The 23,236-nt window shown below is 38.4% G+C and overlaps 2 protein-coding genes, 4 non-coding genes and 1 pseudogene across 7 annotated transcripts; 4 read left to right on the top strand and 3 right to left on the bottom strand.

The window, feature by feature from the left end:
* The first annotated feature begins 1,513 nt into the window (after positions 1-1,513).
* fbxa-192 (F-box domain-containing protein) lies at positions 1,514-11,369 on the top strand. Its single transcript, NM_075064.3, has 4 exons — positions 1,514-1,739; positions 1,787-1,870; positions 2,236-2,881; positions 11,059-11,369. Exons 1-4 carry the CDS (start codon positions 1,519-1,521, stop codon positions 11,311-11,313), a joined length of 1,206 nt encoding a protein of 401 aa, NP_507465.2. The 5' UTR covers positions 1,514-1,518; the 3' UTR covers positions 11,314-11,369.
* A 629-nt stretch (positions 11,370-11,998) lies between these two features.
* Positions 11,999-14,059, top strand: fbxa-191 (annotated as a pseudogene). Its single transcript has 5 exons — positions 11,999-12,048; positions 12,100-12,309; positions 12,361-12,444; positions 12,502-13,142; positions 13,868-14,059. Coding segments are annotated over exons 1-5 (1,177 nt in total).
* Positions 14,060-21,825: 7,766 nt separating this feature from the next.
* F57G4.10 (DUF38 domain-containing protein) lies at positions 21,826-23,175 on the bottom strand (the record flags this gene model as incomplete). The annotated part of the gene is made up of 2 exons (NM_001269823.1): positions 21,826-21,894; positions 22,807-23,175. 2 exons carry the CDS (start codon positions 23,173-23,175, stop codon positions 21,826-21,828), a joined length of 438 nt encoding a protein of 145 aa, NP_001256752.1.
* Positions 22,344-22,545, bottom strand: F57G4.12. Its single transcript, NR_070118.1, has one exon. It is a non-coding gene; the product is annotated as an Unclassified non-coding RNA F57G4.12 (non-coding RNA).
* F57G4.14 lies at positions 22,344-22,545 on the top strand. The gene has a single exon (NR_070119.1). It is a non-coding gene; the product is annotated as an Unclassified non-coding RNA F57G4.14 (non-coding RNA).
* On the bottom strand, positions 22,609-22,779 carry F57G4.15. Its single transcript, NR_070116.1, has one exon. It is a non-coding gene; the product is annotated as an Unclassified non-coding RNA F57G4.15 (non-coding RNA).
* F57G4.13 lies at positions 22,609-22,779 on the top strand. Its single transcript, NR_070117.1, has one exon. It is a non-coding gene; the product is annotated as an Unclassified non-coding RNA F57G4.13 (non-coding RNA).
* Positions 23,176-23,236: the final 61 nt, after the last annotated feature.

Below are 23,236 nucleotides of genomic sequence, written 5' to 3'. Positions count from 1 at the left end.
ATTATGGAACGCATCATTTGTTCTCGTATCCGCTCTGAATACTCTCATCTGCTCTCTCCCCATCAGCATGGGTTCCTCAACTTCAGAAGTTGCCCTTCCTCTCTAGTGCGCTCCATCTCACTTTATCACTCGATCCTCAAAAATGAAAAATCTCTCGACATTCTCTTTTTTTGACTTTGCGACAGCATTTGATAAAGTATCTCACCCAATCCTCCTAAAAAACTTGCCCTGTTTGGACTAGACAAACTTACATGCTCTTGGTTCAAGGAATTCCTGCACCTCAGAACGTTTACTGTTAAAATCAATAAATTTGTCTCAAGTAATGCTTACCCCATTTCCTCAGGCGTCCCCCAGGGCTCCGTGTCTGGCCCCCTTCTCTTTATACTATTTATAAATGACTTGTTGATCGACCTCGAACCTAATATCCACGTCTCATGCTTTGCGGACGATATAAAAATTTTCCATCAAAATCCCTCTACGCTCCAAAATTCGATTGACACTATAGTCAAATGGTCAAAGAAAAACAAACTTCCTCTTGCCCCTGCCAAATCTTCTGTCCTCTCTCTTGGATCCCGTAACTCCAACCACACGTATAGAGTGGATAATTTCCCCATTCTTCCATCCTCCACAGTCCGCGATTTAGGTCTTATCACAGATTTTAAATTAAACTTTGAACCTCATATTATAAAAATAAGCTGCCTAGCCATGCTAAGGGCTAAGCAAATTCTCAAAGCGTTCTCCTCTAACTCCCACAAGTTTTATAGCCACTTATTTAAAACATACGTTGCCCCCATCATAAACTATTGCTCTGAGATCTACTCCCCTTCCCCCAACTCCTCACTCTCTGCCATACTTGAAAAACCGCTTAGGACCTTCACCAAACGCGTCCTGCAAAGGTGCAACGTTAAATTCACCTCTTACGAAAACAGACTGTGCATCATGGAACTATTCTCCACCAGACACACTAGAATTAAAGCTCAAATGAAACTATTATATAGACTTCTTACCGGTTCTACTCATTTCTCTAAATTAACTCAGTTTGTCAAGTTCTCTAATTCCAATAGGAGACCCATGATTCTGGTTAGGAAAGACACATGCACCTCTCATTTCTTTGCCAAATCCATTCCTATTTGGAACAATCTTGTCAAAAATATACCGGTATTTCTCTCCCCCTATCAATTTTCAAACTTTCTCGATCTCAATATTCCCCGGTATTAACTTTTTTTCCGCTGGTTCTCTTTGACTTCTAATTGATCTCTTCTACCACATTACCCTCTCTCTCCTTTCCCGTCCCAAACTCGAGACGTACTCTTTCTGGGTTAGTCTCGTTTTACCGTTTTTTTTTGTTATTTATTTAACGTGATTTTTCGTTTCGAAAATGTAGTTTTCGATTGGTTCCGCTGGTTTCTACTATAATTTCAGCTTTTAATAGTCTGAAAAAATTTTTTATTTGACGAAAAATATTGAAGTGCTTAAAAAACCCAAAAATTTACCTCTAAATCCTTTCTTTCAGCAAAAATGACGGATCCCGACGAAAATGCGAATCTTCTCATGCTCTGCGAGGATAAAAACGCCCAACAGGCATGTATTCTGTACGAATACCTTCAGAAAACCAAAATTTCCGACGCTTTCGACATTTTTTGCGATGTTTTAGGAGAGGAAGCAATGGAATTCCGTGAATTCGAATTTTTCGTCTATAAATTGGGCCAGGAGAATGCAGAATTGGGCAGTGAATGGAGGTATTTTGAAGGAATTAAAAAAAACCAAATTATTTAACATATTTCAGATTCAACCCGAAGTGTCGTCAATTTCTGGAACTTCCTGACGATATGCTCAATGAAATTTTCGATCATGTGAAGCCCATCGAGCTGTTAGTATATAAGAAAAATCGATTTTGTCTACTTTTCAAGGAAAAAGTGCAATTTTAGACATATTCCTAGTGTTTCTGATGGTTTTAACGCTGAAAAACTGGATTTTCCGTTTTTTTTGTTGCTTAAATGGGCTAAAAATAAGGAATTTAGCCGAAAAAACTGTTTGCACCTTTGCAAAACATTTAAAGTATACTAATTAATGTAAAAAAGAGCAAGAAATGCGTTTTTTTTCTTAATTTGAAAAAAAAAAATTTTCGTAGAAAAAACCTTCCTTCAAAAGTGAAAAATGGGAGAATTAAACGAAAAATCAACTTTTTAACCTAAAAACTACAAGAAAACTTGAAAATTTCTTTAATTTTTCCAGATTCACGATCCGAAAAGTGTCCCGACGATTCCGTGATGTCATCGGCGGCCGAGCTCCCGGATTCAAGCAAATCGACGTTGAAATTTCGAATTCAAACTTTACAATTAATTTTGACAACGATGATGAAGATGTTCAATACTGGCGAGAAAATGTAGACGACAAAGGATTTACAATTGAGTACAGGGAACACAAAGTCCACGTGGAAAGTGGATGCGTCGTGGAAGCTGGCCTTTCCGATCTATACCGAATCATGAAAAATCCGAAATTCTCGTTGGAAATTTTCGACGTCAAACTCGACCGATATCTGGATTACGAAAAAATTGAAATCATGGAGAAATTGCTGAAAAAAGTGAAATACATTAAAGTGAACCAGTTTGTTGTCCGCGACTGTGACACAATTATTCACGTTCTTCCGTATTTGAGACCGGGAACACTTGAGGAGCTTCATTTTGTACCGGCTTCCTCGCACGTATCGTTTGATCGGATTGTGAATACGTTGCAGTTTTGTTGTGCCAAGAAATTTTTTATGGACGATGAAACTTACAAATTATCAAAATCGACGGGGATTGACAACTTTTTCCATTTGTCTCACTTCATCATTTCGGTGCAAGAGTTCACAACGCGAGACGCGATGAAAATTAAAAATGTTCGTTTTAAGCTTTTAGTTCAAGCTCGCGTCGCGGCTCGTTTTACACTCAAAATAATAAAACTGCGTGGCGTGTACTGCAGAAAACCTTATATTTATGGTGCCTCCATAGTCTGCGGAAAACGGGAAATTTCCGCGTCCGGAGGCCTCCATAGTCTGCGGAAAAAACGGAGTCCGCAAACACTTTTTCCTCGTTTTTCTCGTGCACCGAACTTTACGACAATTCATTTTTAAGCGTTTTTTCACTGTTTTTTTCAGGAGTTTTCGTGTTTTAATATAATTTTCAGCACTTTTTTCAATAAAAATCAATTTTTAATAAATATTTTCGAAAAATAATTGAATAATTTGCGCAAAAAAGTCGTGATTTTCCTTTAAACCCGTCTTTTCTCTGTGATTTCTTCATTTTCGCTATTTAAATTAGTTTTTTTTTGTTTTCAGATATCCCATGGAAGAATTCGTCGATTCCGATATGGAAGATCACAGGGAAACAAGAAAATCCGGAAAAAAACGAGATGAAGATGAATCTAGCGATGGAATTGACGATATTTCAGAGTATTTTATTGTCGATCCAAAGAAAAAGCTTGTCACACATGAGCAGAAACGAACTATCGATTTTGAAGTGAGTTTTATATAATTTTTATTTGAAAATATCATTTTTTGCATCAAAATAATTCGATAAATCCCATTTCTTGAAAAAAAAATTTATTTCAGGCTTCGACACCTTCTTCTCAATTTAAAATGGCCGGCGGATATGAAAATTATTCCAAAAGTCAGGAAAGCTCCGGAAATTTGAGTAGAAAGTAGTTGTCGTCTCACATCAATGATGCGATCACAAGTTCTTCGGATTCCGACGAAGATTATGTGAGCAGAAGAATTCGCAAAGCTCGTCAAAAATCTCATTATTTTAACTCCAATCAATATTCTGCGGAGAATCTGAGCAGTTCAGCTAGGAAGTCTGCAAAACTTCCGAATTCTCGTTCAATGCAAGATTATATGTGCCGTGCGGATTCCGTAAGTGTGAAAAGTAATTCAAATAATACTATTTGTTATTGCAGGAATCCATATCGACATCCAGCTCTTCAGCTCTTCAAACAAACAAATTTCCGGAAGATTCTTCACATCGAAAAGATTATTCACTTCCAAAAAATCTATATAATCAAGATGATTCTCTACTGCACGATTTTGAATACCCGGAAAGGCATAAGAAGGTTACTTCAACCCGCCGAATTGATTCTGAAAATTCCCGACAAGGCTCTCCGATTATTTTTGAAGAAGATATCCAGGAGTGCCCTTTAACGAAACGAACTCCGAAGATTCATTTGTCTAAAGGAGACAGCTACAAAAAAGTGACATAATTAATTTTTTCTCTCATTCGCAAGCTTCTTTCAGATATCGGGACCGCAGGTTGAGCACATTATTCGTAAGATCAAGGCGCAGCCGTTAGTTTGGAATCGAAATTTTACATGTGAACTTCCAGGAGAAGAAACAGGACGAATTTGGTGGAAAATAGAAAAAGAAATTAAATTTATACGTACATCAAGAGATGTCTAGTGAATTAGTTGCTGATAGTGAAGGGACAGTTTTCAGGTTACAATGTTCGACTTGTTTGGAAAACGTTAATATCGGAATATAAAGTTCATCGAAAACACTTTTCTGAAGGCTCTTCAACGATTGCACAAATAAAAGAAAAATTTCAATTTTATGACCTAATGTGTTCTCTGTTTGATGACAATCAAATATTCGAAGAAATCCCAACAAATTGTGAGAAGAAAAAAATTCGACACGGTGATACTTATTCAAAGGTACATTTACATTTAAATGGAATAGTGAAGTAGTGTGCTTTTCAGCTTAAAAATGCGGAAATTTTACTGTTTCTCCAAGAAGTCGAGCAGTATCCATGTTTGTACGATCTCACTGACAAACATTATAAGGATCGAGAAAAGCACGATTTTTGGATCAAAATTGAAAAGGATCTAGGATTTTTGGCAGAAGATAGAGGATCTAATGCAATCAAAATTTGGAATTCATTAAAATCGGAATATTTGAGAGCTCGCAAAAAAAAGTGTCCCAGTGGAAGTGGTCTCGACGATATAGAGAACAGCTTCGATTTCTATCAGGATATGAGTTTTTTTGAAGCATCTTTATCAAAAAGATTCTCAACACCGTGAGTGAAGCAGGTGTTCAAAAAGTGTGCTCATCCGTATTTTACAGGATTTCTTCGTCTTCACTTGATACAACTACACGTCTTGCGAATTACGAATCGAACAATGTTCTCACTCCAAAAAGAAATTATAAGAAAGTGAAGGAAGAGTCCACCTATGGTAGGAATTGCCGTACTATTCATCTAAATTGTATTTCTTTGCAGAAAAATATAAGAAGGCGGAGAATCTGAGCAGTTCAGCTAGGAAGTCTGCAAAACTTCCGAATTCTCGTTCAATGCAAGATTATATGTGCCGTGCGGATTCCGTAAGTGTGAAAAGTAATTCAAATAATACTATTTGTTATTGCAGGAATCCATATCGACATCCAGCTCTTCAGCTCTTCAAACAAACAAATTTCCGGAAGATTCTTCACATCGAAAAGATTATTCACTTCCAAAAAATCTATATAATCAAGATGATTCTCTACTGCACGATTTTGAATACCCGGAAAGGCATAAGAAGGTTACTTCAACCCGCCGAATTGATTCTGAAAATTCCCGACAAGGCTCTCCTATTATTTTTGAAGAAGAGGAACCTGATGAAACCACTCGAAAATTTCTATCCAAAGGAATATCAAAGCGCCAGAAAAAATTTGTTTCCAAATGAAAGATTCTCTAAAAATGGTGGGGTAATGTAGTTTTGCATTTTTGAAACTATTCTTTTGCAGCTTCCTGGAGATTTAGTCGTTAACATCATCAATATTATCAAAAAGGAAGAAGTTCTTTGGAATGTTTCTAAAACAGTGAAAGTGAAGAATGAAGATCTCCACCAGTTGTGGCGAAATCTGGAAAAAGGAGTTTCGGGTTTGAAATCAGATAAAGGTGTGTTGAGATATGTGTATTGTTGCAATGTAATTACGTCATAGATGATTTGGAACAATTAAACATTGAAAAATATATTGTTCAGGCTACAACTTGAAGCGCGTATGGAATGCGATCACTGGTGAATATCGATATCAAAAGGGTCTCCTCGATGAAGAAGGTGCCACAATTGAGGAAGTAATACAAGATTTTCCGTACTTTTATAGTCTCAAATTTTTTGATCAGACTATTCTTGTTGAGAAACAGCCAAAACCGTAAGCCAATCCAAAAAAAAAATCAACACAAACACAATTTTAGGAAAACTGTGTCTAGAGATGTTACGACGCGATGCTTCGAGAAAAAAACTGTCGAAAAACAGAAAATCCGAGGTTCAGTTTTCGCAGCTAATCAGATATATAAAAAAAATTTGTAGATAAAATCAATGAGGAATCGCAAATACTGGACGACCAACTTTCATTTTTGAAGAGGCAATTTGTGGAGTTGAAAAATGACAGTTCGCTCACATCCACATCCACTATCCATGCTGATGTTATTGCAACTATTACTACTACACTAGATGAACTGCCACTTCTGGAACAACTCAAGCTAAAAGGAGAAATCATTGAATCCGGTGATTCATTCAAGAAAAAGAAGAAAACTTAGTAATCTTTCATTTTTCAATTTTTAATGCTCTCAACAATAATAAAAAGCGTATTCATGGTCAAAAATTTACAGTCACACCAGTCACACCTCTGTGAAATACTTTTCATTTCGACAATAAGTCAATCATGGTAATGGAAAATTATAGATTTTCGATCATAATGTCTCAGACACGACGAAGTAAGCCCACAAAATATTAGGTAGAATGTGAAAGCTTATAATTTTTCAGAGTTGCTTATCTTGACGATGATGGCTGCAATTATGAAAAAAAAGCACCGATTGATAGAGCTGAAAAACGATTTGGAGTGCGACATGGAATTCGAAGAGGACCGACTTTACATCAAATCTAATAATTTTGATAGATTTGTCGAATAATGCTCAGACTTGGAGGAAAAGAAGTCTCAAATTCAGGTATAGCAAATGAAACTTACCTGAGATTTTATTAATAAATGTTTCTTTAGGTAATACTGAAACTTCCCGTAACAGTGGTATGTGACATTTGCACAGCGGTCAACAGTCTCAACATTTCGACGAACAGAAAACTGTCTTCTTTTCAAGAAGTTGTAATTTTCCTTCAATTCTGCAACATCGGTATACAGAATTGTCGCTTTCTGCATTTAGTAATATACAATTTCAGGTGAATCGTTTTCTTCGATGTCCCGAAGATGGGGATTAGCACCGACTACAGTAGCCAATGCAGTGTATCATGTTACAAATGCCATTAATTCGAGAATGAAGTGCATCGAAACACCCAAATCAGCAGAGGAATGGAGAAAAGTCGAAAGAACATTTGCCAAAAAGCACATATTACGGTGTCTCGGCTCTCTCGACGGAAAACATATTCGAATCAAAGCTCCACCACATTCCGGTTCTCTGTTTTTCAATTACAAACACTTCTTCTCGTTTGTTTTGCTCGTTGTAGTAGACGCTGACGGCCGTGTCATTTGGGTCGATGTTGGTACGTTTAACAATAACAATACATTATTAATATTTCATAAATCATATTTCAGGATCACCGGGATCGAACAATGATGCTTCAATTTTTTCTGATTCAAAATTGAAAACAATTTTAGATGAAGAAGCAAACCTTCCACCGCCAACTTTCTGGAGTCGAGATTTTGTTGTCAAGCCTTTTGTAATTGCCGATGGAATTTTCAAAATTACTCCAAGGATGATGACACTGTACGGAGGAAATGGATTAAATATTTCTCAAAAAGTTTTAAACAAAAAATTGTCTCGAGCTAGAGTCAAAGCGGAACACGCTTTCGGAAGATTAAGTGCAAAATTTCGAATTTTGAGAAGAGAAATGGAATGTCCATACGAAAAATCTGTGGATATCATTCTGGCCTTGTGTCATCTTCACAATTACTTAATCGGAAAGGCGGAAGATGTTGTTAACGTTCCCATCGAGACAAACATGATTCCTTATAAAGATGGCAAAGAGCAACGCGATTATCTGTGTAGATACTTGAATAACTAAATATGTCAGTTTAATATTTTATTTGAATTTATATTATCTTTATGCATTTTGCTGTACTCCAAAAATTTCCTCTTTTATTGTCCTTTTGAAATTTCATAATATTGATTTTTTATTTTAATAAACAATACTCCTTTTCGAAAATTTGATGATACTTGGTACATATTTTCAAAATGTCATGTTTAAGAAGTGGAATTAAATTTGAATCAATAACTTCCAATGTTTCTACGACATATCCGACGACGTCCTCGTATTTTTTCTTCACTTCGCTTCGTTTCTCGCCTTCTTTCAGTTCTTTTAACAATGAGACACAGGTCAGCATAATTTCATCGCACTCAGCCGTATCCTTCTTATATTTTTCTGCAAAGAAATACAATTTAGATGAATAGTACGGCAATTCCTACCATAGGTGGACTCTTCCTTCACTTTCTTATAATTTCTTTTTGGAGTGAGAACATTGTTCGATTCGTAATTCGCAAGACGTGTAGTTGTATCAAGTGAAGACGAAGAAATCCTGTAAAATACGGATGAGCACACTTTTTGAACACCTGCTTCACTCACGGTGTTGAGAATCTTTTTGATAAAGATGCTTCAAAAAAACTCATATCCTGATAGAAATCGAAGCTGTTCTCTATATCGTCGAGACCACTTCCACTGGGACACTTTTTTTTGCGAGCTCTCAAATATTCCGATTTTAATGAATTCCAAATTTTGATTGCATTAGATCCTCTATCTTCTGCCAAAAATCCTAGATCCTTTTCAATTTTGATCCAAAAATCGTGCTTTTCTCGATCCTTATAATGTTTGTCAGTGAGATCGTACAAACATGGATACTGCTCGACTTCTTGGAGAAACAGTAAAATTTCCGCATTTTTAAGCTGAAAAGCACACTACTTCACTATTCCATTTAAATGTAAATGTACCTTTGAATAAGTATCACCGTGTCGAATTTTTTTCTTCTCACAATTTGTTGGGATTTCTTCGAATATTTGATTGTCATCAAACAGAGAACACATTAGGTCATAAAATTGAAATTTTTCTTTTATTTGTGCAATCGTTGAAGAGCCTTCAGAAAAGTGTTTTCGATGAACTTTATATTCCGATATTAACGTTTTCCAAACAAGTCGAACATTGTAACCTGAAAACTGTCCCTTCACTATCAGCAACTAATTCACTAGACATCTCTTGATGTACGTATAAATTTAATTTCTTTTTCTATTTTCCACCAAATTCGTCCTGTTTCTTCTCCTGGAAGTTCACATGTAAAATTTCGATTCCAAACTAACGGCTGCGCCTTGATCTTACGAATAATGTGCTCAACCTGCGGTCCCGATATCTGAAAGAAGCTTGCGAATGAGAGAAAAAATTAATTATGTCACTTTTTTGTAGCTGTCTCCTTTAGACAAATGAATCTTCGGAGTTCGTTTCGTTAAAGGGCACTCCTGGATATCTTCTTCAAAAATAATCGGAGAGCCTTGTCGGGAATTTTCAGAATCAATTCGGCGGGTTGAAGTAACCTTCTTATGCCTTTCCGGGTATTCAAAATCGTGCAGTAGAGAATCATCTTGATTATATAGATTTTTTGGAAGTGAATAATCTTTTCGATGTGAAGAATCTTCCGGAAATTTGTTTGTTTGAAGAGCTGAAGAGCTGGATGTCGATATGGATTCCTGCAATAACAAATAGTATTATTTGAATTACTTTTCACACTTACGGAATCCGCACGGCACATATAATCTTGCATTGAACGAGAATTCGGAAGTTTTGCAGACTTCCTAGCTGAACTGCTCAGATTCTCCGCAGAATATTGATTGGAGTTAAAATAATGAGATTTTTGACGAGCTTTGCGAATTCTTCTGCTCACATAATCTTCGTCGGAATCCGAAGAACTTGTGATCGCATCATTGATGTGAGACGACAATGGAATCTGAAAATAATCGATTTTTTGATTTAACAAATGACAGAACTCACCGTAGAATATTCCGTTTCAGGAAGAAAATTCCCGGTTTCCTCGTGTGGTCGTTTTCTACTCAAATTTCCGGAGCTTTCCTGACTTTTGGAATAATTTTCATATCCGCCGGCCATTTTAAATTGAGAAGAAGGTGTCGAAGCCTGAAATAATTTTTTTTTTCAAGAAATGGGATTTATCGAATTATTTTGATGCAAAAAATGATATTTTCAAATAAAAATTATATAAAACTCACTTCAAAATCTATAGTTCGTTTCTGCTCATGTGTGACAAGCTTTTTCTTTGGATCGACAATAAAATACTCTGAAATATCGTCAATTCCATCGCTAGATTCATCTTCATCTCGTTTTTTTCCGGATTTTCTTGTTTCCCTCCGTGTGGAGTACACGACTTTCCCACGCGTTGTCCGTCAGGCGATTGTCAATGGAGCGCAAAAACTCAATGAGAAAGGTCAGAACCAGGGTGTGCGGATAATAGCCGAATTAGCCGATATCCGACATTTTTCTCGAGTAGCCGAATTAGCCGTTAGCCGACTTTTTGGCAGTTCGGCTAATACGTAGTTATCCGTTAGCCGATTTTGGCCGATGTTAGCCGAATTCGCCGATCGGCTATTTCGGCTAATTCAACTAACATATTTTTTTGGAAAACAAAATGTGGTGAATTTGTATGATTTTTTCCTATTTGAACAGTCGTTCATCCCTGAATTTGCTCAATAACAGTGAAAAAATTAACCCAAAACCTGAATTAACAGAATGGACAAAAAAAGCTTAACCAAATGAATATTTTCCGAATTAGCCGAATTAGCCGAAAATTAGCCGATTTGAATGACTGAGATTAGCCGAATTAGCCGTTAGCCGAAAATTTTGAAAATAGCCGTTAGCCGAATTAGCCGTTAGCCGGTTCTCAAAAAATCGGCATTAGCCAATTTATCCGTTAGCCGAAAAAATCGGTTATCCGCACACCCCTGGTCAGAACCCCGTGATATTCCCGTATTTTTTGTAGATCAAACTGTAATGAGACAGCCTGACACCACGTGCAAGCTTTAAAAACATAAATTTTTCATTTTCCAGATTTTCATGAAAGAGCCGAGCTTCAAATACGCGAAAATCCTTGCTGAAATCCCCAATCAAATGGAAATTCTGCGAGTATTTTACCCAGCATACTCTGAACCACTTCCTCCCGGAGTTCGCTACGAGACCGATGGCGACAAATTTGCTCTCTTGTTTATTTCGGAGAGTTTTGAAGTCATCAAAGTTGAGAATTTCGATTTTAGCGATATTGAAGATCTTGGTGGTGCTGACGATGATGATTCTGATTCCGATTAATAATTGTTACTTTTTTGAAATTTGTTGAAAATTTGCAATGAAATACTGTTTTTTTTAATGCTTTATGCTCTATACTCTCTCCTTTAACGTTCAAAATCGTTGAATATTTCTTTTATTTTCAAAAATCTCCAACTTTTCTTGTAGGTTGCAGTGTTTTCAGCCCCAAAATCGAATTTTTTTTTGATTTTCTGATTTTGTTGCCGAAAAATTCGAAGTTTTAATAGATTTTCTGATTTTTTCAGAAAAAAATCGTAATTTATTTGGATTTTCCGAAAGTTCAATTTTTCGAAATATAAATGAAAACGAAAAACTTTCGATTCTTCATTTATTACGTACCATTACGGCAATTCAATATTCCGGGAATGCGTATTGAGCGACACATTTGACGCGCAAAATATCTCGTAGCGAAAACTATAGTAATTCTTTATATGCCTACTGTAGCGCTTGTGTGCCGATTTACGGGATCTCGATTATTGAAATAATTTATTTATCGATATATTTAATAGTAAAATTAAGTAAAAAATGAATCGTTGTCACACAAATAATCGAGCCCGTAAATCGACACACAAGCGCTACAGTAGTCATTTAAAGAGTAGTTTTCGCTACGAGATATTTTGCGCGTCAAATATGTTGCTCAATACGCATTCTCAGAATTTTGAATTGCCGTTACAGTTTTTTTTTCAGAATGGACGAAAAATCCGCTGCTCCCGAAAAAATTAACGATGAAATATCACTGTATGTTTGCGAAAAAAAACCACCACATCAACCATATTTCAAATTTTTCAGAGAAACGCGAGAAAAAATGAATCGCCTGCGAAGCAATACATATTTCGTCCGATCGTGTATTTTCTATGAATATCGCCGAAAAACGCCAGTTTTCGATGCGTTCCGAGCATTCTGCAATTGTTTTGGAGACGATTTTATGCAATATCGAGAATTCGATTTTCTATATCATAGACTTGGCGATGGAAGTCTGGATTTGCGCAGTGAAGCTGGGTTAGTTTGTATTTTTTCGTGAAAAATTATAAATTAAAATAATTTTTTCAGCTGGAACCCGGACGCGCTCTCATTTTCCGACATTCCTATCGGCGTTATTCACAGAATTGTCGACGATGTGCCACGAATTGATCGGTAGGTTTAATTTACAAAAAAATTAAAAATTAAATGCTTTTAACATTATCTTTTCAGATTAATGCTTCGTAACGTGTCTCGAGGATTGTGTGATATCATTTCTGACCGAAATCCAGGCTTTGAAAGTTATAAAATCACCCTTTATAAGAATAAATTGGTCTTGGAGTATGGACATGATCACGTGGAGTACTTGAAATCGAAAAAAGACTGTTTCACACAAAGATCGTGAATCAACTATCGATCGCGTATCTTACATGGAAATTGCACTGAATGATCTCAGCAATGTTTTGAAGACTCCAAAGATTTCGATCAAAAAATTTGAAATCAATGCGTATGAAAGGGGTCTTAAAAACAATCTCAATCCTCAACTCAGTGCAATTGATAAATCTCTGAAAACGCTGGAGCAATTGAGTGTAGAAAACTTCAATTTGTACAACGTCTCCTGTGGCTATGCTCGTTCGATTCTCCCGCTGCTCAAATCTGGAAAACTCAAAACAATCCATATAAGCTCCAAGTGTTCCTCGGCAAATTGTTGCCTTGATGACATTATCGAGATGGAACAGTGGAAAGGTCTCAAATCAGCTTACTTCCTCGGTGGCTGCAAGGTCTCGGCTTCAATCGAGAAATTCTTCAATTTGGATGACATCTTTATTCTCGTGAAATCGTTGTCTGTTAGTGACACGATCAAGATTCGTGATGTGAGTGTAGAGCAGAGGTGGGCGGATATCCAAATTTTCGGATATTCGCTATTTCGGATGATCGGAAAAAAGTCGGAAAACGGCTATTTCGGATAAAAATAAATGAAATATCCTAAATATCCGCTCGGCTAATTCATATATTTCGGACAATACAGTGCATTTTGTTTCCACTTCTACGACTTTAAGGGGGGCGCATTTACGCACGATGGTCCCGGCATCGGTCTCGCCACGCACCCCAAAAATCAATGGGTGGCGCGTGTCGAGACTAGGGCTTCCATGCGGCGTCGCTCAAACACCGCTCCACGCCGCGATCTAAATCTTTGAAGCGATGCGCGCAACCCAAAAAGTGTCGGACGGGAGCCAAGTTGGTACCAAATAGTGCGAAAGGGTATGTCACTATTTGGTGCAAACGTGGCTCCCGTTTGACACTTTTCGGGTTCTGCGCATCGCTTTAAAGATTTGGATCGCGGCGTGAGGGCGGCGTTTGAGCGAAACGGATATTCGCTATTTCGGATAATTGGAAAAAAGTCGGAAAACGGCTATTTCGGATAAAAATAATTGAATATCCGAAATACCTGATCGGCTGATTCGGATATTTCGGTTAATATCCGCCCACCAAAATAGGAAATTGACAACACTTTTTGCTCATTTTTGGTTTTCGAAGTGAGCAAAAAGTGTTGTCAATTTGCATATAAAAATATATAAAACTAATTGATATTTTTCAGGAGCTTCTGCCAAGTCCAACCTTTCACTTTGCAATGTTTCGTGGCGATATCCCAAATTCAGTTGAAATTGCGAAAGTTTTCAATCCAGAGTATTCGGGCGGTGTGGAGGGCACTTTCGAATTTAAGGCAAACGAATCCAATTACGTCATCAAGATTTGCCCGGACTCATTGCAGATTGATAAGAAACGTTAAACATTTTTGATTTGTTTCGTTTGTTTTTGTTTTTTGTTGTTGTTTCTGATCGTCGGACCATACTGTTTTTTCAGAGATTTCATCAATTAATCGATTTAAATAAAATAGGCGTGTCCAACCAATCAGGGCGGTTTCAACGAAGAAAGGTGTTTATTTATTGATGAAAACAAAATAAGCCAATTAAAAATAAAGTTCACTGAAGATCCTTCTCAATTTTGAATTGATTGCTGTAGACATCAATACTGAAGTCTACTCCATCCACAGAATAACTGATCACGGTGCCGGGAATGAAATCGCCTGCCTGGAAGACCTGAGCAATTTCCAGTGGGTTGGTAATCTGAGGCAAACACTTTTTGACTACATTGCTTTTTGACTACGAGTGTCTTTTTCGCTACTGACCGAAAAAATAGCTACATTCGCACTTTTGTCTTTTTGATTACTGAATGTCTTTTTCGCTACTGACTGAAAAATAGCTACTTCAAGAGGACTACATTCGCACTTTTGACTTTTTGACTACCACATAAAAACCAAGGCGCGCTCCGACCGACTGGCGTTTTCCAAAACTCAAAGATAGTTTGTAGAAGTTATTCATTGAATCATTCAACAAAGTTGCAATAAAAATTGCAGTATCGCAATTTGTGAAAACAATTATTTTTTATTCAGAACTTTCCATAAGATTCTAAAATAAATTCTTGAAATTTCTCGAACATTCCAGAAGATTCTCGATTTTCACCCAGTCGTAACATTACATTACTATAGCCTATATTCCTATGCTGCCATTTCTTATGCTGGCGTCTTCCTATGCTGTCAATTTTTTTGTACATTCGTATGCTGTCGTTTCTTCTTATGCTGGCGTATTGGAGTACATTCGTTCGCGGATTTCCTACAGTCTCTCTTCATCTCCTTAGAAGACAAAAAAAGGGCGTTTAGCAAACCACAGTAACGCCACAGTGATCCTACAGTACATACAGTACCAATACCGTACCACTAAATGCTATAACTACAGTATCCCTACAGGCTACCCTTTCAAAAAGTCCTCCAAATAAGCTTAGCAAAAGCACGTGGTCGCTGGCTGTCTCAAAATTGCTATTTTCTCGCGGACGAGAAAACGTGAAAAAAATGAGCGAAATGGCCTTGAAAACGGTGGAAGAGGAGGATTCCTCATCCCCCCGGTCGCGTAGTCCTCTCGGAGAAGAAAATAGCGTGTAAAAGATGAGACGCAGACAACGAGACGGTCTCATTCCTTTTCTTCGCTTGTCCGAGTGAATTTCACCGACAATATTCTGAATGGGGCGCGTTTTCATCGAAATTATGCAAAGAGACAGCCAGTGAGCACGTGAAAAGGGTCACGTGGCGATAAATCACTTTTTTCTCAATGATGGATTTTTCGCTACATGTCTTTTTCGCTACTCTTCCCTGCGAGACCCGTCCATCGTGTAGTCCTTGCACATCTATTCGTTGATGATTCACAAGTTCAAAAGACCAAAGGCGGACAAGGCGAAGCCTTTTGTATTCGGAGTTCAGGTAAAATTATATGTTTTTTCTCCGAGAGGGCTACACGTGCAGAAAGTCCTCCGAATAAGCTTAGCAAAAGGGTCACGTGGCGATAAATCACCTTTTTCTCAATGATGGATTTTTCGCTACATGTCTTTTTCACTACTCTTCCCTGCGAGACCCGTCCATCGTGTAGTCCTCTTGAAGGAAATCATTATGTTTCTTCTGCAATTTTTCCAAAGCGCTCCGCATTTTCGCAATTTCCGCTGTCATTTTTTAAAATTATTCTAATAATTTTTCTAGCGGAATAAATCAGTATGGATCCGCCAAAATGGCTCTGCAGCAATGACTGGGAAAAGATCATCAACCGAAAGAGGTAAGAGTTTTTCGGAGTTTTCACGATTGTATTCAGTAGTTTCAAATTTCAGCTACGTCGCTGCGGATGAAATCACACCCGACATTCTCCAGAAACTTGAGCATCAGAGCAGGCTGACAGTCCGCGTTTCATTGAAAGGGAATGATGCTTCGCCATTCGACGGTCATATCTGGTTTAAGAGCGCCACCCAAGAAACTACTAAACACGCACCGCGTTATGAGAACGCCAAAATCTTTGGTGAAATCATCAAGAGTAGGAGATGCACGGACTTTGAGAATCCGTTTTTCACCAGACACGTAAGTTTGTTTGAAAACTTCACGGCGAAGACTTATTGATTCTTAGGTTCTCCCACACAAGGAACACGTTTATATCTATTACTCTGTGATGGAAGGACGATACAAACGTCCATCTGATCCAAACCGGAAAAGACGATTGTTAGGTGAGAAAGAACAAAAGTAGGATACAACTGTAATAACTATTTTCAGCTGAAGACCGGAAAACTCTTCTCACTACAGTCATGCCACACCGCACTATCCGTGGAGCTAAAGTAGCAGCAAAGGATTTAGGTATCGAAGTCTCATCAAAGCAGGTTTGAAAACTGTTTCGGTTAAAGGTGGAGCGTCGTTGGGGATTTTTCTTTAAAATACTGAGAATGGCACAAAATATCGAATTATCACAAAAATGAACGAAGAAAATTGAGTAAGTATGAAAAAATTCGATCGGAAAATAGCGATTTTCAAAACTCTCGCTAATCTATTTTTTGAAATACCGCGCTTTTTCCATACGGTAAACAACAAACCTCACCCATTTTGGTGCAATAACAACTTTTCGGAATGTGTGTTTGCACGAAAATGGGCGGGGTTTGTTGTTTACGTTGTTTACCGTATGGAAAAGGCGCGGTATTTCAAAAAATAGATTAGCGAGAGTTTTGAAAATCACAATTTTCCGATCGAATTTTTTCATTCTTACTCAATTTTCTTCGTTCCTTTTTTGTGATAATTCGATATTTTGTGCCATTCTCAGTATTTTAAAGCAAAATCCTCAACGACGCTACTCCACCTTTAAATGCAAATAATTTTATTCTGTTTCAGTTGCATAACCTTCATCACAATGCGAACGGCGACGTCGTCATGTGTAAAACAGGGCCTAAGGCAATCACGACACAGGATATGATCGAAGACGCAAAGCGCACACACGGAGACAGGCTGAGCTACACCGTCGGTGTGTGAAAATTACCTTGCATATGTTGAGAAATATGATTTTCAGCTGATGGAGGAGTACTCGACGTTACTTTCTATAAATCTTTCCCTGAAGCGATCAAGATTTTCTTGAAAAGTTGCCCTGAAGAATCTCGCGTTACCGAGTGGCGTGATGAAATCGAAGATATTTGCCAAATGGCTCCACAAGCACGAAAGGTAGCAATCGAAGAATTACTTGCAAAAACGGACGATGGAGTTTTTTTCCCTTCGAGATTGCACGTGGACACCACGTACAACCTCGGGGATGCCTACGTGACGACACTTCTCGGAGAAACAAACACATTTATGTAGGTTTCAAAAGAATAAAGGCAACAATAAACCCATTATTTTAGGACAACGAGATCAAGGAAGAATAGAGTCTTACCGTTGTGTTATATGATTCACACTTCTCGGGCTACTGAAGTCCACCAGGGATTCGCCTCTTTTATTGTTGAAGAATTTAGAAAGGCAGGAGGAGTTCCAAGTGGGAAAATCATCCCATGTCTTCTAATGGATGGCGAATTCAGTTTAACTGAATACAGCAAAGTGAGCCTTCCTTTTCCAATTTAATAAAAAGAAGTACCGTACTTGTTCAGGCGTTGGACGTGAGAGTTATACGATGTGATCTGCACATCTATTCGTTGATGATTCAAAAGTTCAAAAGACCAAAGGCGGACAAGGCGAAGCCTTTTGTATTCGGAGTTCAGGTAAAATTATATGTTTTTTCTCCGAGAGGGCTACACGCGCAGAAAGTCCTCCGAATAAGCTTAGCAAAAGGGTCACGTGGCGATAAATCACCTTTTTCTCAATGATGGATTTTTCGCTACATTTCTTTTTCGCTACTCTTCCCTGCGAGACCCGTCCATTGTGTAGTCCTCTTGAAGGAAATCATTATGTTTCGAGAAAGCGAGAAGAAGAGTTCTTCTTTTAATTATTTAAACATTGTTAATTCAGCGAGATGGAAAGTGGAAAACAGGTCTTCTCGGAGTCTTCACGATAGATGCATAAAATGAGCGTCTTTCCATTATGAAAGGAGAAGTGCACGAAGACGTATGGAAATGGTAAATTCACGACTTCATCCCTCTTCAAAATCGTAACTTTATTATTCAGGTACGACAATAAAAAATCGATATTCTTCGAATGTGCGTCGGCGAAAGCCAAACTGATGGCTGGCCATTTGAGACAATTCTCAACTAATAACATCTCGGAGAATTTCAATCGTGCCATCAAAGTCACAATCGGCAAGCAACTGACGCTGGACAAACTGATTGTAAAGCTCAACGAGCGATGCGAAGGTGAGAAATACCAAAGTGAGAAAAATTTGAGATTTTTCCATTTCAGAATCACTCAACGAGTGTTTCTGGAGCACAGTGAGACACTCCGAGTACGTGATCGTGTCAGTTGATCTACAGACTATGTCCATGGACGAAAAACTTCAGTGGTTTGCCGATGCAGGAATTACTGGAGGAATGCTTCCAGCGTTAGATGTTCCATACCAACTACTGTCAGGTAACACACAATTACAGTTTTAAAGGTGGAGTAGCGTCGATGGGGAATTTGTTTTAAAATACGCAGAAGGTGCCAAAAGTATAAGTTATAATGAAGAAAGAACGAAAAAATTTCATTAAGTTTGAAAAAAATCGGACTGAATATTGCTAATTCTCGCTACCAAATTTGAATGGCCGCCAAAATGAACTTAGAATTTTCTGTTTTTCGTGCTTTTTTGGTTATCTTTCTGAAGAATAGAAATACAGGAATACAAAAATACAAGAAAAACGGAAATATAGCCTGGAAAGCACGAAAAACAACAAATTCAAAATTCATTTTGGCTTTTGGCACCTTCTGCGTATTTTAAAACAAATTCCCCATCGACGCTACTCCACCTTTAAGTCAAAATAGGTTCCCGTTTGTAGAAGTCAACTTGGAACGAAGCCGTCAAGAAGCGAAGTCCAGTGGAGAAATCGACACTTATCAACGCGACACAGACATTTTCCATCTCCGAGATGACTCAGGTACCGGCCCAAAAAATGCATCGGTGGAGCTCACGCAGGGAATGCTGATCTGCAACAAATGTAACTCTGAAAAGCTGGATTTTATTTGCCGCCATGTGTAAGTGTAGTCTTCAAGTCTCCAAGAACATAAACAATTTTAATTTCCGCTGTCTGAAGGATCTTTCTGACACGGATAGAATGATTCAATCGCATAAAATGCTTACTTTTATCAAAAAGCAGAAGAAAGAGGAAGCTCTTCAATCACAAGGACCCAGAATCGACCCAAAAAGTGGAATGAAGCTGTCCGACAGAATTGGAAAGAAGAATTCCGCCAACAACCGGAAAAGAAAAATAGTTGAAGTTTCCACGTACGTTTCTCCCAGTCATTCGTGAATTTTTAATACGCGAATTACAGGTTGACAGTATACAAGGATGACCCGAAATCAAACGGCCAAGACGATTCCGCTGACTCAAGAACTACACTCACCGAGAGCGAAAACGAAGTGAATTTTGACAATGAAACCACTTTGCTGTTCTCGCCTCAAAGCACATTCACGCCTATTTTTTCGTCAACGCGCCTCGAAGAGAGGCAACTTGTGGAAAGGGAGCTCAAGGACAACCATGCCGAAGAGATTCAACTCGACGCTGACAAGGCCAACGAGAGCCAGCTCAACGACAGTCGAAGGTCGGCTAGAAATCGGTAAGTCGATCACACATTGTTTTCTTCTTTAACTCTTACGTTTAGTACCAGTTCAACAATTTTCGACCCGTCGCCAACTCAACCAAACGATGATTTCGAAATGTCTCCGAGCCATAGACTATTGCGTTTTGACGAAATCATTGATCTGTGGGATATCGAACTGTACACCAATACGACTGAGAGCCTCACCTTCCGGGCCACACTGGGAACTGAGAACAATTATTCTGTCAGACCTGATACCGGAACTGTGTTGAAAAACCGCATATTGAAAATTCGGCTCCTCAACGATGATGCTCCAAATGATGTTTTGACAGTCTTCTACAAGACGAAAGGTGCATTGCGTGAGAAATCATTCAACATTGAGCTTCGAAACGAAGTCGAGCTTTAATCATATTTCTGACGAACTTACCGTCATTTTTGTTGTTGTTGTTTTGACCCAATTTTTAATTAATCTGTTTTTTTTCTTTTTGTTAAGCATGTTGTAGATTTCTCAAGTTGTTAAGTTGTTAACCGAGTTTTAGTTCTATTAATTATATTCATTCCCAGTGTTTTTTTCGAGACGGTTCAAAAAGCCTTTAGCATTATACCGGTATTTCACAACGCCATCTCCCCATTTCTTTGACATTCAATTTTAAAATTCCCCACTCAATCTTTCATTCGAAAATTAAGAACTGTTCCAACTATAGTTTGTTTTTTTTGTTTTATTGTTAAAGGCAGTTCTTTGTTTTTTATTGTTCTAGATGTTGTTAGTTTTTTAGATTTTTTGTATTTTTTGATGTTCAGAAAGACAATCTGACTTGTTTTGTTTCCCACCCATAACCATCTCTTTAATTTTTTGGTTTATCATATTTGTTGATCTCCACATTCCCTAATTTACCGGTTTCACTTCACTCATTCCCCTCTTCTTTATGTTTCCTAGTTTTTATCCCCATTTATTGTAAGGGTTTTTCTAGATGAATCGGATTAAAAAAAAACTCATCTTTATAGTAAATAAAGCCAAAAGAGCTCGAAATTTGGTATTGTGCTCTTTTTGGAGCACGAAATCCGCAGAAAAAAATTTTGCCAGCATAAGAATATTTTTCAAAACGGGCCAATTTTCTTGTATTCTTATGCTAATTTCTTTGTCAGCATAAGAAGATTTCAATGTACTGGGCGCCAGCGTAAGAAGAAACGACAGCATAAGAATAGACAAAAAACCATTGACAGCATAAGAAGACGTCAGCATAAGAATATGACAGCATAGGAATATTGGCCCAACTAGTGTGACCACATCAATAAACCGTGTTACCTAAAGCGCACTTTATGTTTACAGACAAATGAATGGGCACAATTCAAAAGATCAGGGCAGAATTTTATGTGGTAGTCAAAAAGTCAAAAGTGCGAATGTAGCTATTTTTCAGTCAGTAGCGAAAAAGACATTCAGTAGTCAAAAAGACAAAAGTGCGAATTTAGCTATTTTTTCAGTCAGTAGCGAAAAAGACATTCAGTAGTCAAAAAGACAAAAGTGCGAATGTAGCTATTTTTCAGTCAGTAGCGAAAAAGACATTCAGTAGTCAAAAAGACAAAAGTGCGAATTTAGCTATTTTTTCAGTCAGTAGCGAAAAAGACATTCAGTAGTCAAAAAGACAAAAGTGCGAATTTAGCTATTTTTTCAGTCAGTAGCGAAAAAGACATTCAGTAGTCAAAAAGACAAAAGTGCGAATGTAGCTATTTTTTCAGTCAGTAGCGAAAAAGACATTCAGTAGTCAAAAAGACAAAAGTGCGAATTTAGCTATTTTTTCAGTCAGTAGCGAAAAAGACATTCAGTAGTCAAAAAGACAAAAGTGCGAATGTAGCTATTTTTTCAGTCAGTAGCGAAAAAGACATTCAGTAGTCAAAAAGACAAAAGTGCGAATGTAGCTATTTTTTCGGTCAGTAGCGAAAAAGACACTCGTAGTCAAAAAGCAATGTAGTCAAAAATCCAGTAGTCAAAAAGTGTTTCCCGTAATCTGAACATGGATGTCGGCAGATTCGAAATCGGCGGATTTGATGAGGTTCTGCAAAATTAGTTACTATGAGCAGGGGGTCAGAAGAAACCTCGGACCCTAAGAAGTTGGGGCCCTGGGGAGCTGAAAACCTGAGAACCTGGTACCCTGGAACCCTGGAACACGGGAACCCTGGAACCTCGGAACCCTGGAACCCTGGAGCAGGGCTGCGCGGCAATCGGAAATTTCCGGCAATTTCGGCAATTGCCGGTTTTGGAATTTTTCGGCAATCAGCAATTTCCGAAAATGAAAATTTCCGGCAATTGCCGAAATTGCCGAAGTTGGCGATTGCCGGACATTTTACATTTCGAGCTTGAAAAGAGAAAATTGTTCATTGAAATGCCTGTTTAGGCTCATAAATGTACAAAAAGTATCAACTTTACATTTCAATTCTGATTTCCAGCAATCGAATTTTCGGCAATTGCCGAAATTGCCGAAAATTCGATTGCCGCGCACCCCTGCCCTGGAACCCTGGAACCCTGGAACCCTGGAACCCTGGAACCCTGGAACCCTGGAACCCTGGAACCCTGGAACCCTGGAACCCTGGAACCCTGGAACCCTGGAACCCTGGAACCCTGGAACCCTGGAACCCTGGAACCCTGGAACCCTGGAACCCTGGAACCCTGGAACCCTGGAACCCTGGAACCCTGGAACCCTGGAACCCTGGAACCCTGGAACCCTGGAACCCTGGAACCCTGGAACCCTGGAACCCTGGAACCCTGGAACCCTGGAACCCTGGAACCCTGGAACCCTGGAACCCTGGAACCCTGGAACCCTGGAACCCTGGAACCCTGGAACCCTGGAACCCTGGAACCCTGGAACCCTGGAACCCTGGAACCCTGGAACCCTGGAACCCTGGAACCCTGGAACCCTGGAACCCTGGAACCCTGGAACCCTGGTCTCATAAAATACCATGGTACTTACGTCTCTAACAATAACCGCGTCCTCCACGGTGAATCTCTTCAATGCAACACTAAAAGCATGGAAATGAAGAAAGTGAGCGATTCCCAAATCCAATTTGCAACTTTCATTGATGTCAATAACTTTTGTACTCTTCCATTGCTCCAGCTTTGCGACTTCCTCGGCTACTTCCACATCAATTTCCTCAGAAAGTAGATCCATTTTTATCTCCAGTAGTTTCTCAACACCGAAGCTAGCGAGGATCGGCGCAACTTCATTAAAATGAAGCCCTCCGAGCATCAAAGTCTCCACGTTTGCACAGCTCCACTGCTTGACTCTATCTCGGATCTCTTCGTATCTATTCCTACGAAGTTCGATGTCATCAATCTTCATTATAATTAGATTTAATGTTTCCACATTGGCTTTTGGGGTATTGATGACTCTTCCCAGGTCA

The sequence above is a fragment of the Caenorhabditis elegans genome, chromosome V, assembly GCF_000002985.6.
Source record: "Caenorhabditis elegans chromosome V".
Classification (NCBI taxonomy): Eukaryota; Metazoa; Nematoda; class Chromadorea; order Rhabditida; family Rhabditidae; genus Caenorhabditis; species Caenorhabditis elegans.
The sequence above is the reverse complement of the archived record's forward strand: the minus strand, read 5'-3'. Positions and strand labels throughout refer to the sequence as shown.

What these genes read in the sequence shown, in the direction of transcription:
- fbxa-192 (NM_075064.3), top strand. Translation starts at nt 1,519, where the DNA reads ATGACGGATCCCGACGAAAATGCGAATCTTCTCATGCTCTGCGAGGAT. An exon ending in CATGTGAAGCCCATCGAGCT is followed by an intron (nt 1,871 to 2,235) that starts GTTAGTATATAA and finishes TAATTTTTCCAG; the next exon opens with ATTCACGATCCGAAAAGTGT. An exon ending in ACGCGATGAAAATTAAAAAT is followed by an intron (nt 2,882 to 11,058) that starts GTTCGTTTTAAG and finishes TTCATTTTCCAG; the next exon opens with ATTTTCATGAAAGAGCCGAG.